We start from the raw sequence: 14469 nt of genomic DNA on the forward strand, positions 1-14469 counted from the left end.
AATCTAAAAGGATGAGCTATGAAGTAAAACTTTGCACTTGGTGCAAGTCATTGAAATATTTGCAAACGATGCTAGAGCTCGAAAAGAGCAAGACAGCAGAAACCGTCCAGAGAAAGTAACCTACTGTTGAAGGTCTGCAAACTTGAGCAACCAACTTCACCGCTCACAAATGTTTGGCGCTAGGCATTGTGACTTTCTGCCCAGATAAAAGTCATTTTTTCTTTTGTCTACTTTTTTTCTTCCTCCCTTCTTTGCCGCGTGAGATTACCACTCCTCGGGTCAGCTCGCGAACGCCAGGGAGGCGAGTGTGAAACACACGCGCCAACACCCCACCTCCTCCTCCTCGTGCGCTCCTCCTTCCTACAGAAAAATGTGTTTCTAGGCAACGGCGGGCGGCGGCGTCACTTCCTGCCATTTAAACTCAGGTCCCCACCCCTCGCAGCCCCTTCTCCTCGTTTCCACCCCTCCCCCCTCGGTCGTGGGCCTCATTCACGCTTACCCGGGCTTGGGGAGGGGGCAGAGGCCCGGCGTGACAAGCGGCCCAGACTCCCGTGGGCGCCGCACACCTGTTGTTTGCAGCAGCCAGCGACCCGCACTACCGCTCTTGGCGGGCGGGGAAGCGGCCGCAGCGGAGCCGACCCGGCAGGTGGCCGCGGGCGGGGCCGGCGAGCGAAAGTGCGCGGGGGCCCGACCACCGCGGGGCCAGGACGCGATGGCGGCGGCAGAGCCCGCGAGCTCGGGCCAGCAAGCGCCGGCAGGGCAGGGGCAGGGCCAGCGGCCGCCGCCGCAGCCTCCGCAGGCGCAAGCCCCGCAGCCGCCGCCGCCGCCGCAGCTCGGGGGCGCCGGGGGCGGCAGCAGCAGGCACGAGAAGAGCCTGGGGCTGCTCACTACCAAGTTCGTGTCGCTGCTGCAGGAGGCCAAGGACGGCGTTCTGGATCTCAAAGCGGTGAGCTCCGGAGGCAGGGACGGGGGCGGACTTCGGAACCCGTGGCCCCCGGGGAAGCCCAGCCCCTCGCCTCGTGGGTCTAGCGGCGTGGTGTAGACGCGCCTTGCGGGGACCCGGTACCGGGCAATCCGAGGACCATGTGGCCTGCGCCCGGGTCGTGGACGCCGGGATGGGGGAGGGACGAGGGACCAGGATGGCCCGGAGCGGACGCGTAACCAATGGGGCCCGGCGCCACGCCGGGCTCTCCACAAAGAGCCCAGGACCTCGAGCGCGCCCGCGTGGCTTCTGTCGCCGGGCGCAGGGACCTGAGGGTAACCGAGTGTCTGTTGCTCTGCGTCCACCTGCGGCAGAGGCTCACGGGGTGACGGGCGCTTTACCCGGAGACACCGTGGATATCGATTTTGCTGTTAAGAATGGATGGTTTCAATAGGCGATTCCAGTTGGAACCATGTTCCTGTAGTTTAAATAAAAAGGAGGAAAAACAAAACCCAGTCTTCCATCTCTACCAGATGAAAGAAAAAAAAGTACTTCTTTCCACGCCCCTCCCCGATAGAATAGTATTAAGTCTTCCTTGTGCACTTCTTTCATCACCCTGGTTAGGGAGGGGTATTTGATTTGTGACTTCATTTGGCATGTGTCATGGGTTTCTAAAAGTGAGATCTGCTGTCACACGAAAAGGGGATATTTTACAACTTTCACCCAAAGAGGTGGAAGTGCTCAGTAAACTCTCTCCCTGCGTCGTCCTTTACAGCGTTCAGATTTTTCAAACAGAAGCAGGCATCAAAAGCTGTTCTGTCATACAGAATGACTTAACCGATCTAGGAAGGATTTGGAAGAATCCTGGAAGAATGCTCAGGATAATGAGAATGTGGTCACTCCGCGCGAAGTTTAAGAACTAAAGTTTTAGAAACAAACAAACAAAAAATACTAACCGCTCAGTAATCACTGCAAATCCCCTTTGACTCCCTAAATGTGGCCTTACTTGGAGGATTGGCCCCAGCTCCCAGGGGAGTGCCTGGACCACCTTACCTGGCTTGAGAGTGTCACTGCATCCTCAAGGCTCTGCATAAAGCAGTGGCAGCTCCCTGAATGTAAGGACCAAGACTTGCAGGGGCCAACTCTTCTGCTAGAGGCCCTCCTCCAGTGTAGCCCAAGGGGAAGTAGATCTTTCAGTGCCCTCTCCTTTCCCTGGATGTAGTTGGTGTTCAATCAGTGATTGTTGAACTGAATTATCTAAATTGTTCAACTTCATACAACTGAGGCATGCTGCACATATTTTGCATTTTGGTAAGTAATTTCTACTATTTTCTTTTTGAAATGTTATTCCTGGAATTTTTTCCCAACTCTGGAAATTCCTTGTTCTCTTTTTTCCACCACAGCCCCTTCTTCCTTTCTCTCCCTCAAAGTGATTTATGGCATGTGTAGTATTTAAATTGTAGTGAATTAAAATGGATTCTGTTTAAAGAATTTCACAGGAAGTCATGAAGTTATCAGAGAAAGCCAGGAATGTTACAAAGCACAGTTGGCAAACTGCTGTTCAAAATCTAGAAATTCAACTGTAGCCTGTGACTTTGGTGTAAGAAAATCAGGGAAGTTTGGGGTTTTCCAGATAAAACTGAACTCTGACGGCTGGACTTTGAGGGCTTCTCCCCTAGCTTGCCTCAGGATATGGTGGAACTTTGCCCTTTCTTGACTTGAAATTCTTTAGCTTCCTCCTGTTTCATCTGTGGCTATATAATTGCCCTACAGAAGTCGCAGAGGCAGTGAGTAGGATGTAAAGTTTGATATTTCATAACAATAATTGCTTTATTCATTCTGGAACTCTCCTAAAAATTCAAAGGTTTCTACAGTAACACTATTATATTAATGACTTTATACTCCTAGAAAAGAGTTTGAATGTCATTAGTTTTCATATATATATGTATGAAAAACATATATGTTTTATGTATTTTATGTGTATTTTTCATTTATTTATATATACTTATATATGTAAAAATCTTTTTTTTTTTTTTTTTTTTTTGAGACGGAGTCTTGCTCTGTCGCCCAGGCTGGAGTGCAGTGGCGTGATCTCGGCTCACCGCAAGCTCCGCCTCCTGGGTTCACGCCATTTTCCTGCCTCAGCCTCCGGAGTAGCTGGGACTACAGGCGCCCGCCAGCGCACCCGGCTAATTTTTTTTGTATTTTTCGTAGAGGCAGGGTTTCACTGTGTTAGCTAGAATGGTCTCGATCTCCTGACCTTGTGATCCACCCGCCTCGGCCTCCCAAAGTGCTGGGATTACAGGCGTGAGCCACCGCACCTGGCCAAAAATCTTACATCGAAATCTTTCCAATGCTATTTCTTATTATACACCATAGTAAAAGATCGTTAAAGACTTTTTTTTTTTTATTGAGACTGAGTCTTGCTCTGTCACCCAGGCTGGAGTGCAGTGGTGTGATCTCTGCTCACTGCAACCTCCGCCTCCCAGGTTCAGGTGATTCTCCTGCCTCAGCCTCCCAAGTAGCTGGGATTACAGGTGCCTGCCACCATGCCCGACTCATTTTTTAATGTTTAGTAGAGATGGGGTTTCACCGTGTTGGCCAGGCTGGTCTCGAACTCCCAACCTCAGATGATCTGCTTGCCTCAGCCTCCCAGAGTGCTGGGATTACAGGCGTGAGCCACCCTACCCAGTCCATTAAGACATGTTTGATAATACATATTAAAGATGGACTCACACTGACAATTATAAATTTCCTCTAATTTGAAATTGTAAAGACACATTTTCTCTTTTTCTTGTATTCTTACTTTGGTGGGGGCATATTTCAGCATAATTTTTTTGAAACTTTTAAGTTATACATTTGACTTTTAAACGCAGTTAAAGAAACAATATATATATATATGGTTTTTTGGCTGGTCTTGTTTGTTTGTTTTTTGAGACAGGGTCTCATTCTGTCGCCCAGGCTGGAGTGCAATGGTACAATCTCAGCTCATGGTAACCTCCACTTCCCGGGCTCAAGTGATTCTCCTGCCTCAGCCTACCAAGTAGCTGCCACTACAGGCGTACACCTTTATGCCTGGCTTATTTTTATATTTTTAGTAGAGACAGGGTTTTGCCATGTTGCCCAGGCTGGTCTCGAACTCCTGAGCTCAAAGCTGTCTGCCTACCTCAGTCTCCCAAAGTGCTGGGATTACAGGCGTGAGCCACCGCATCCGGCCTTGAAGAAGCAGTTTTTGAATATCCCAAAGAATAAAAAAGTATATCAAACTTCAAGTAAAATATCCAAATATTTTGGATATCATAAAGTATCCTAGACCACATAGATGCTATTTCTTTTCTATCTTATGCTGCTGGAGAATAAGAACGTAAGGTTGTATCTTAGTGACACATTTCTTCTTTTTTTTTTGAAACGGAGTCTCACTCTGTCACCCAGGCTGGAGTGCAGTGTCGCGATCTCGACTCACTGCAAGCTCTGCCTCCCAGGTTCACGCCATTCTCCTGCCTCAGCCTCCTGAGTAGCTGGGACTACAGGCACCTGCCACCATGCCCGGCTAGTTTTTTTTTTTTTTGTATTTTTAGTAGAGGTGGGGTTTCACCATGTTAGGATGGTCTTGATCTCCTGACCTCGTGATCCTCCCACCTCAGCCTCCCAAAGTGCTGGGATTACAGGCGTGAGCCACCGCGCCTGGCCATTTCTTCTTAATAATATAACTAATTGAAAACATGGCTCGGCCAGGCGTGGTGGCTCACGCCTGTAATCCCAGCACTTTGAGAGGCTGAGGCCGGCGGATCACCTGAGGTCGGCGGATCACCTGAGGTCAGGAGTTCGAGACCACCCTGCCCAACATGGTGAAACCCCGTCTCTACTAAAAATACAAAAAAATTAGCCAGGCATGGTGGCAGGCGCCTGTAATCCCAGCTACTTGGGAGGCTGAGGCAGGAGAATCCCTTGAACTCAAGAGGCGGAGGTTGCAGTGAGCCAAGATTGCGCCACTGCACTCCATCCTGGGTGACAAGAGCAAAACTGTGTCTCAAAAAAAAACATGGCTCAACACAGAAAATTAATTTTAATAAAGCTGTTGTAGTATAACTTAACAATTAGGAGGCAATAGAAAGACATTGAAAGTGATGTGAGGAAAGTTTATTCATTATCTCTGCAGCTTCACCTACACCATATAGTCTCATTTACAATAGTGGAGGTGGGATAGTTATTTCTTTATTCCAGTGAGATAAGAAATTATATCATGGTTATTTCAAGCTACGTGGTTTGCCAGTTTATGCTGTTAATAGCTAACATACATCAAGAGCTTACCATATGCAAAACATTTTACATGTTTTTAGCTAATGTTCTCTCTTAACAACAGTGAACATTTCGGCAGAACAGCCCCATTTCACAGCATAAGAAACTGCTAGTTAAGTAGGCCAAGATAGGTTAGATAACTTGCCTGGTGTTGTACAGTAGAAAGTGAGAGCTAAGATTTGAAACTAGACCATTTATTGTTATTCTCTATGTTATACCATCTTTCAGTAGTCTTCAAAAATAAATGTATGTAAGTAAGTTTCCATTTGTGTAAGGGCATGGAAAAATGCATGATTATTCTTACTCCTCTGCCCATGGTGGAAAAGAGGGAGGTACTGTGCTCTTGAAAATGAAGGTATTGGTGACAAATTCTGTATTATTGCACAAATTAAAGTAGGATTCCACTTGTTCACAGTTAAGAATTTGAACTACTGTTAAGATAGTCATGACTATGTATCTGTATGTTGTTTTGAAAATTCCTATTAAATGTAAGTTATAACTAAATTTCTACATTTTATTTGCCATTTTAGTGTCACCTTGAGCTTTTTTAAGCATGATGAAGATTGCTTATCTCTTTTATTATAATTCTTTAACTTATAAATTACCTGAATTATACCTGAGTTAATGTGATAAAGTATGATGCATCTTATCTGACAGGTCCCTGATGCATACCTGTTTATGAGCCTGATTTAGATACACATCCTGGGATAAATAAATAATTTAAGACACTAGTTTGGCCGGGCCTGGTGGTTCACACCTGTAATCCCAGCACTTTGAGAGGCTGAGGCGGGCAGATCACGAGGTTGGGAGATCGAGACCATCCTGGCCAACACGGTGAAACCCCGTTTCTACTAAAAATACAAAAAAATTAGTCGGGCATGATGACTGGTGCCTGTAGTCCTAGCTACTCGGGAGGCTGAGGCGGGCAGATCACGAGGTTGGGAGATCGAGACCATCCTGGCCAACACGGTGAAACCCCGTTTCTACTAAAAATACAAAAAAATTAGTCGGGCATGATGACTGGTGCCTGTAGTCCTAGCTACTCAGGAGGCTGAGGCAGGAGAATGGTGTGAACCCGAGAGGCGGAGCTTGCAGTGAGCCAGGATCATGCCACTGCACTCCAGCCTGGGTGACAGAGCGAGACTCCGTCTCAAAAAACAGCAACAACGACAACAAAAGACCCTAGTTTGTAATACCAGGCAAACATTTTAAGGTAGAATTAGCCTAAGGAGGGATATGTGGGTAGGACAGCGAGAACTTTAGTGCGTGCTTACAAATTCTCAGGACCCTTCCACTCCTGGGTGTATACCCAAAGAATTAAAAGCAGGGCCTCAAGAAGGTATGTATACCCCTGTGTTCACAACAGCAGCATTCATAATAGCCAAAATGTGGATGCAATCCTAATGTCCATCAATAGATGAGTAGCTTAACAAAATGTGGTATATATGCAATGGAATATTCTTCGGCCTTAGAAAGAAGAAAATGCTGACATATGCTGCAACATGATGAACTTCGAGGACATAATGCTAGGTGAAATAAGCCAGTCACAAAAAAGATAAATACTGTATGATTCCACTTATGTGAGGTACCTAGAGTAGTCAAATTCGTAGGGGCAGAAAGTAGAAGGGAGGTTACCAGGGGTTGAGGGAAGACAGAATGGAATTTGTTGCTTAATGGATGTTATAGGCTGAAATGTGTCCCCCAAAATTCATATGTTGAAGGCCTTACCTCCATACATCAGAATGTGATTGTATTTGGGGATAGGGCCTTTGAAAGATAATTAAGCTAAAATTAAGCTGTGACCTGATCTAATCTGACTGGGGTCCTTATGAGAAAGGGGAAATTTGGATATACAAAGAGACGCCTCAGATGCTCCCACCCAGAGGAAAGACTATGTGAGGACACAGCAGGAAGGTGATCATCTGTAAGGCAAGGAGTGAGGCCTCTGAAGAAACCAAATGGGCCAATGAAAAAAAAGAAAATGTCAGGCCCATATAACTGATGAACATTGATGCAAAAATCCTCAATAAAATACTGCAAACCAAATCCAGCAGCACATCAAAAAGCTTATCCAACACAATCAAATTGGCTTCGTGCCTGGGATGCAGGGCTGGTTCAACATATGCAAATCAATAAATGTAATCCATCACATAAACAGAACCAATGACAAAAACCATGTGATTATCTCAATAGATGCAGAAAAGGCCTTGACAAAATTAAACAGTCATTCATGCTAAAAACTCTCAATAAACTAGGTATTGATAGAACGTATCTCAAAATAATAAGAGCTATTTATGACAAACCCACAGCCAATATCATACTGAATGGGCAAAAACTGGAAGCATTCCCTTTGAAAAGTGGCACATGACAGGGATGTCCTCTCTCACACCACTCCTATTCAACATAGTGTTGGAAGTTCTGGCCAGGGCAATCAGGCAAGAGAAAGAAATAAAGTGTATTCAATTAGGAAAAGAGGAAGTCAAATTGTCCCTGTTTGCAGATGACATGATTGTACATTTAGAAAACCCCATTTTCTCAGCCCAAAATCTCCTTAAGCTGATAAGCAACTTCAGCAAAATCTCAGGATACAAAATGAATGTGCAAGAATCACAAGCATTCCTATACACCAGTAACAGACAAAGAGCCAAATCATGAGTGGACTCCCATTCACAATTGCTACTAAGAGAATAAAATACCTAGGAATCCAACTTACAAGGGATGTGAAGGACCTCTTCAAGGAGAACTATAAACCACTGCTCAAGGAAATAAGAGGACACAAACAAATGGAAAAACATTCCATGCTCATGGATAGGAAGAATCAATATCATGAACATGGCCATACTGCCCAAAGTAATTTATAGATTCAATGCTATCCCTATCAAGCTACCAATGACTTTCTTCACAGAATTGGAAAAAACTACTTTAAACTTCATATGGAACCAAAAAAGAGCCTGCATAGCCAAGACAATCTTAAGCAAAAATAACAAAGCTGGAGGCATCATGGTACCTGACTTCAAACTAAACTACAAGGCTACAGTAACCAAAACAGCATGGTACTGGTACCAAAACAGATATATAGACCAATGGAACAGAACAAAGGCCTCAGAAGTAACAACACACATCTACAACCATCTGATCTTTGACAAACCTGACACAAAGAAGCAATGGGGAAAAGATTCTCTATTTAATAAATGATGTTGGAAAACTGGCTAGCCATATGCAGAAAACTGAAACTGGAGCCCTTCCTTACATCTTATACAAAAATCAACTCAAGATGGATGAAAGACTTAAACATAAGACCTGAAACCATAAAAATCCTAGAAAAGAACCTGGGCAGTACCATTCAGGACAAAAGCATGGGCAAAGACTTCATGTCTAAAACACCAAAAGCAATAGCAACAAAAGTCAAAATTGACCAATGGAATCTAATTAAACTAAAGAGCTTCTGCACAGCAAAAGAAACTATCATCAGAATGAACAGGCAGCCTACAGAATGGGAGAAAATCTTTGCAATCTACCCATCTGACAAAGAGCTCATATCCAGGATCTACAAAGAACTTAAACAAATTTACAATAAAAAACAACCCCATCAAAAAGTGGGCAAAGGATATGAACAGACACTTCTCAAAAGAAGACTTTTATGCAGCCAACAAACATGAAAAAATGCTCATCATCACTGGTCACTAGAGAAATGAGAATCAAAACCACAATGAGATACCATCTCACGCCAGTTACAATGGCGATCATTAAAAAGTCAAGAAACAACAGATGCTGGAGAGGGTGTGGAGAAATAGGAATGCTTTTATACTGTTGGTGGGAGTTAAATTAGTTCAACCATTGTGGAAGACAGTGTGGTGATTCCTCAAGGATCTGGAACTGGAAATACCATTTGACCCAGCAATCCCATTACTGGCTATATACCCAAAGGAGTATAAATCATTCTATGATAAAGACACATGCACACGTATGTTTATTGCAGCACTATTCACAATAGCAAAGACTTGGAACCAACCCAAATATCCATCAATGATAGACTGGATAAAGAAAGTCTGGCACATATACACCATGGAATACTATGCAGCCATAAAAAAAGATGAGTTCATGTCGTTTGCAGGGACATGGATGAAGCTGGAAACCATCATTCTCAGCAAACTATCACAATAACAGAAAACCAAACACAACATGTTCTCACTTGTAAGTGGGAGTTGAACAAGGAGAACACATGGACACAGGGAGGGGAACATCACACAGTGGGGCCTGTTCGGGGTTTGGGGGCTAGGGGAGGGATAGCATTAACAGAAATACCTAATGTAGGTGACGAGTTGATGGTTGCAGCAAACCACCATGGCACGTGTATACCTATGTAACAAAACTGCACGTTCTGCACATGTACCCCAGAACTTAAGGGGTGTGTGTGTGTGTGTGTGTATATATATATGGTATATATATGTAAGGTGTATATATGGTATATATATATAAGGTGTATCTATGGTGTATATATATAAGGTGTATCTATGGTGTATATATATAAGGTGTATATATGGTATATATATAAGGTGTATATATATGGTGTATATATAAGGTGTATATATATGGTATATATATGTAAGGTGTATATATATGGTGTGTATATATATATAAGGTGTATATATGGTATATATATACATAAATTCCTCCTTAGTTTTCTCTAACATCCAAGCATAAAAAAAAATCCCTGTTAGAACTGCTTTTGCTGTATTCCATAGATTTTGTTACATTGTTTCCATTTTCATTTAAGATATTTTTCAATTTCCCTTTATATTTTTTCATTGATTCATTAGTTGTTTAAGAGGATGTTTTTTGTTTTTAAATTTCCATGTATTTGCGAATATTCTGTAGTTTCTCTTGTTAATGATTTTGGTTAGAAAAGATACTTGTAATTATCTCAGTCTTCTAGAATTTGTTATGATTTGTTTTTTGGCCTCATATATAATCTAACCTGGAGAATGTTCTGTGTGCAGTTGAGGAGCGTGTGTATTCTTCTACTGTTGGATGGATGTTAGGTTCGTTTGATCTAGAGTATAGTTTAAGTTTGATATTTTCTTATTTATTGTCTCTGCGTTCTGTCCATTACTGAAAGTGGGCTGTTGAAATCCCCTACTATTGTTGTATTACTGTTTCTCTCTCCCTTCAGATTTATTAATGTTTTCTTTATATATTTAGGTGCTGCAATATTGGGTTCACACATATTTACAACTCTTATATCTCATGTTGCTGAATTGACCCTTTTAGTATTATATAGTGACCTTTGTATCTTTTTATAGTTTTTGACTTAAAATCAATTTAATTTGATATATGTATAGCCACTCCTGCTTTCTTTTGGTTTCTATTTGCATGGAGTATCGTTTTCCATTCTTTCATTTTCAGTCTATGTCCTTACAGGTGAAGCAAGCCTCTTATAGACAGCATAAATTGAGTGTTTTTAAAAATCCATTTAACTACTTTGCCTTTTTATTGGAGAACTTAATCCATTACATTCAGGGTTATCATTCATAGGTAAGTAGTTAATACTGTCATTTTGTTGTTTTCTAGTTGTTTCGTAGATATTTTCTTCCTTTCTTTCTATCTTCTTTTGTGACAAATTATGTTGTCTAGTGGTATGTTTTGATTCCTTGCCTTTTTATGTATCTGCCATAGGTTTTTGCTTTGTTGTTACCATGAGGCTTACCAAAAAAAACCTTACAATGCGGTATTTTAAGCTGATAACAACTTTGATCGCAAAAACAAACAAACAAAAAACCTAACAACAAAAAAGCCTCTACGCTTTTATTCCAGTCCCCTGCTCACATTTTGAATATTTGATGTCACAAGTTTTATCTTTTTATATCATCTATTGCTTAAAAATTATTGCAGCTATTATGATTTTTAATAGTTTTGTCTTTTAACTTCTACACAAAATCCAGAATACTTTAATTCTGTGATGATGCCGCATGAATTGCTTATATCTTTAGTCAGTGTACTTACTTTTAAGCAAGTTTTAGACTTTCAGATTGTTTTGTGTTATTCCTTAGCATCCTTTTTTGTTTGTTTGTTTTGAGCTTGAAGACTTCCCTTTACCATTTCTTTTATTATTATTATTGTTATTATTATACTTTAGGTTTTATGGTACATGTGCGCAATGTGCAGGTTAGTTACATATGTATACATGTGCCATGCTGGTGCGCTGCACCTACTAACTCATCATCTAGCATTAGGTGTATCTCCCAATGCTATCCCTCCCCCCGCCCCCACCCCACAACAGTCCCCGAAGTGTGATGTTCCCCTTCCTGTGTCCATGTGTTCTCATTGTTCAATTTCTTGTAAAACAGTTCTGGTAGTCATGAACTCCCTCATCTTCTGTTTTTCTGGAACAGGCTTTATCTCTTCTTCATTTCTGAAGGACAGCTTTGTGGGGTTTGGTATTCTTGGCTGGCAGGGTTTCTTTCAGCACTTTGAGCACTGAGGCAGGCCAGAAGCTTGGGGCAGTTGTGGCCAGCACAAGAGTGGTGCAGTCTGAAGCCAAAGTTCACTGAGATATCCCTGGTGTTCTGAGTTGTCCAGAGCCCTGGACTGCTGACATCAGCCTGGCACTGGTGCAGCCCAGAGATTGAGTTTGCCTTGAAAGCCTGAAGCCTGGGGTTATGTGATCCTGCTTGGCACTAGGCTGGATCTAGAGCTTCAGCCCATGGGTACTAGCCTGGAACATGGGGTTGTGGTGGTCTCACCAGTGTTGGGTTTTACTTTGGCAATCCTAGCATTGGAGTTAAAGGGATGGTGTCTCTCTCCTTGCTGTGCTTCCTAGGATTGAGGGAGGGATGACGGGGTAATATAAAACTGCCCTTCTTACCCTCTTCGATGTGACTTTTCTTATTATTGTGCTGCAACCAGACAGTGTAATCTCTCATATGGCTTATTTAGCTCTTGTGAAGGTATGTTATAGTATGGATACTTGTTCAAATTGACGTTTCTGCTGGGGAAAATTGCTGAAGAGTCCTACTCTGCCATCTTGCTCCATCCCCTCCTAAATAAATCATTGTTTTAATTTCACCAGTAAAGACTGACTGTCCTCAATTACGAGTCCATAAGTTTCCTCTTACATCTTAATATTTTTGTGAAAGTGAGGATATACTTTCTGATGTTCCTTTTCCAACCTAAAATACAATTACTGAAGTAACATACAAATAGTAGAAAGCTTAGGGGAAAAGGTTAATATAGTCTAGAGTAAAATTTGCCCAGTATGCAACCACTCACAGAGAACCACTGTCAACAATTTTTAGTATTTCCCATTTCTTGCAACTTTTTATAGCTGAGATCAAATGTTTATTATTCCTACTTATTAATATTATTATTATTATTTTTGAGGCAGAGTCTCTGTCACCCAGGCTGGAATGCAGTGGTGAGATCTTGGCTTACTGCAACCTCCACCACCCAGGCTCAAGCGAGTCTCCTGCCTCAGCCACCCAAGTAGCTGGAATTATAGGCGTGAACTACCACGCCTGGGTAATTTTTGTATTTTGGTAGAGATGGGGTTTCGTCGTGTTGGCCAGGCTGGTTTTGAAGTCATGGCCCCAAGTGATCCGCCCACCTCAGGCTCTGAAAGTGCTGTGATTATAGGCATTAGCCACTGCACCCAACCTATTTTTCCAAATTGTAAACATGATTTATAATGTCTTCATAATTTTGATCTATCATATTACCCAGAATTAACCATTCTTATTAGTAGGTATATAAGTTTTTTTTTTTTTTCCTATTTCATACAACAAATAATGTGTTCACAAATGTGTGCCCCATTGTTCTTTATTTTAGTAGCTTCCAGATTATAGTTATCAGAAAAAATCAGAGAAATGGGCACTTCCACACTTTTAACACTGTGAGGAGTGTTTGGGAGCACCTACCTGAGCCTTGAGGATTGGGGATACAAAAGCCATAAAAGGCTTCAGGGAGTAGCTGGGAGCTGACCTAGGAACTCCGGGACTCAAAAGTCAGATGTCATCAATATATATGAAATTTAAGAATTTAAGGTTATATTACACCTCTACTTAGAACAACGTTCGGACACCCACAAGATCCTGCCTAGTCTGGCCCTCCTTCCTCTGCCACCTCGTCTACGCACTCCCTCTTAGATGACTCCAGTCTCACTGACTCTCCTTCAGCACTCTCACATGCCCTCTCCTCCCACCTCAGGGCTGCTGCACAGGCGTTTCCTGCTGCCTGAAATGGACTTCTGCACGTGTGTGAACACACACGCACACACACCACCACCACCACTGCACCACGCATACACAAACACACAACTGGCCACTTCTCCAAACCGACTGGTCTCAGTTTTTTTCTCCTTCTTTTAGATGTTTTTGTAGGCAGAACAGTGGTCCCTCAAAGATGTTCGTGTCCTAATTCCTAGGACCTGTGAATATGTTCAGTTTCATAGGAAAGGGGAACTAAGGTCAAAGTTGCTAATCAGCTGATTTTAAGATGGGGAGATTTTTCCTCTCTTTTTTTTTTTTTTTTTTTTTTGAGATGGCATCTCTCTCTGTCACCCAGGTTGAAGTGCAGTGGTATGATCTTGGCTCACTGCAACCTCCGCCTCCTGGGTTCAAGCAATTCTCCTGTTTCAGCCTCCCTAGTAGCTGGGACTAAAGGTGCCCACCACCATGCCCAGGTAATTTTTGTATTTTTAGTAGAGACAGGGTTTCACCGTATTGGTCAGGCTGGTCTCGAACTCCTGATCTCAAGTGATCTGCCCACCTCGGCCTCCTAAAATGCTGGGATTACAGGCATGAGCCACCATGCCCAGCCAAGATGTGGAGATTTTTCCTGGAATATCTTGCTGTGCCTGTTGTAATCAAAAAGTTCTTCAAAGTGGAAGGAGGAAGAAGAGAGTGAGAACCAAAGAGGTAGAAGCTTGAAAATGACCTTTCTGCTGTTGGAAGAAGGGGTCATGAGCCAAGAAGTGTGATAGCCTCTGGAACCTGGAACGGCAAAGAAATCGATTCTTCCTTGGAGCATCTAGAAGGAGCACAGCCTTATCAATATTTTGATTTTAGCTCAGTGAGATCCATTTTGGACTTCTGATCTGTAGAACTATGAGATAATAAATTTGTGCTACTATTCAACCATAAAAAAAAAAAGGAAATCCTGTCAGTTTTTGACACCGTAGATGAACCTGGAGGATATTTTGCTAAGCAAATAAGCCAGGCACAGAAAGACACATGATCTCATATATAGAATCT

At 42.6% G+C, this 14469-nt stretch overlaps 1 protein-coding gene across 2 annotated transcripts in view; it reads left to right on the forward strand.

Moving 5' to 3' along the window:
- Nucleotides 1-445: 445 nt before the first annotated feature.
- E2F5 (E2F transcription factor 5) overlaps nucleotides 446-14469 on the forward strand; it is a 37262-nt gene continuing 23238 nt past the window's right edge. For both annotated transcript variants that reach the window (XM_054498133.2, XM_054498134.2), the window contains exon 1: nucleotides 446-946. In XM_054498133.2, the coding sequence (XP_054354108.1) occupies nucleotides 713-946 (234 nt within the window). In that variant the 5' untranslated portion in view covers nucleotides 446-712. The remainder of the gene's footprint in view (nucleotides 947-14469) is intronic.

Source organism: Pongo pygmaeus, chromosome 7 (assembly GCF_028885625.2).
Source record: "Pongo pygmaeus isolate AG05252 chromosome 7, NHGRI_mPonPyg2-v2.0_pri, whole genome shotgun sequence".
Lineage (NCBI taxonomy): Eukaryota > Metazoa > Chordata > Mammalia > Primates > Hominidae > Pongo > Pongo pygmaeus.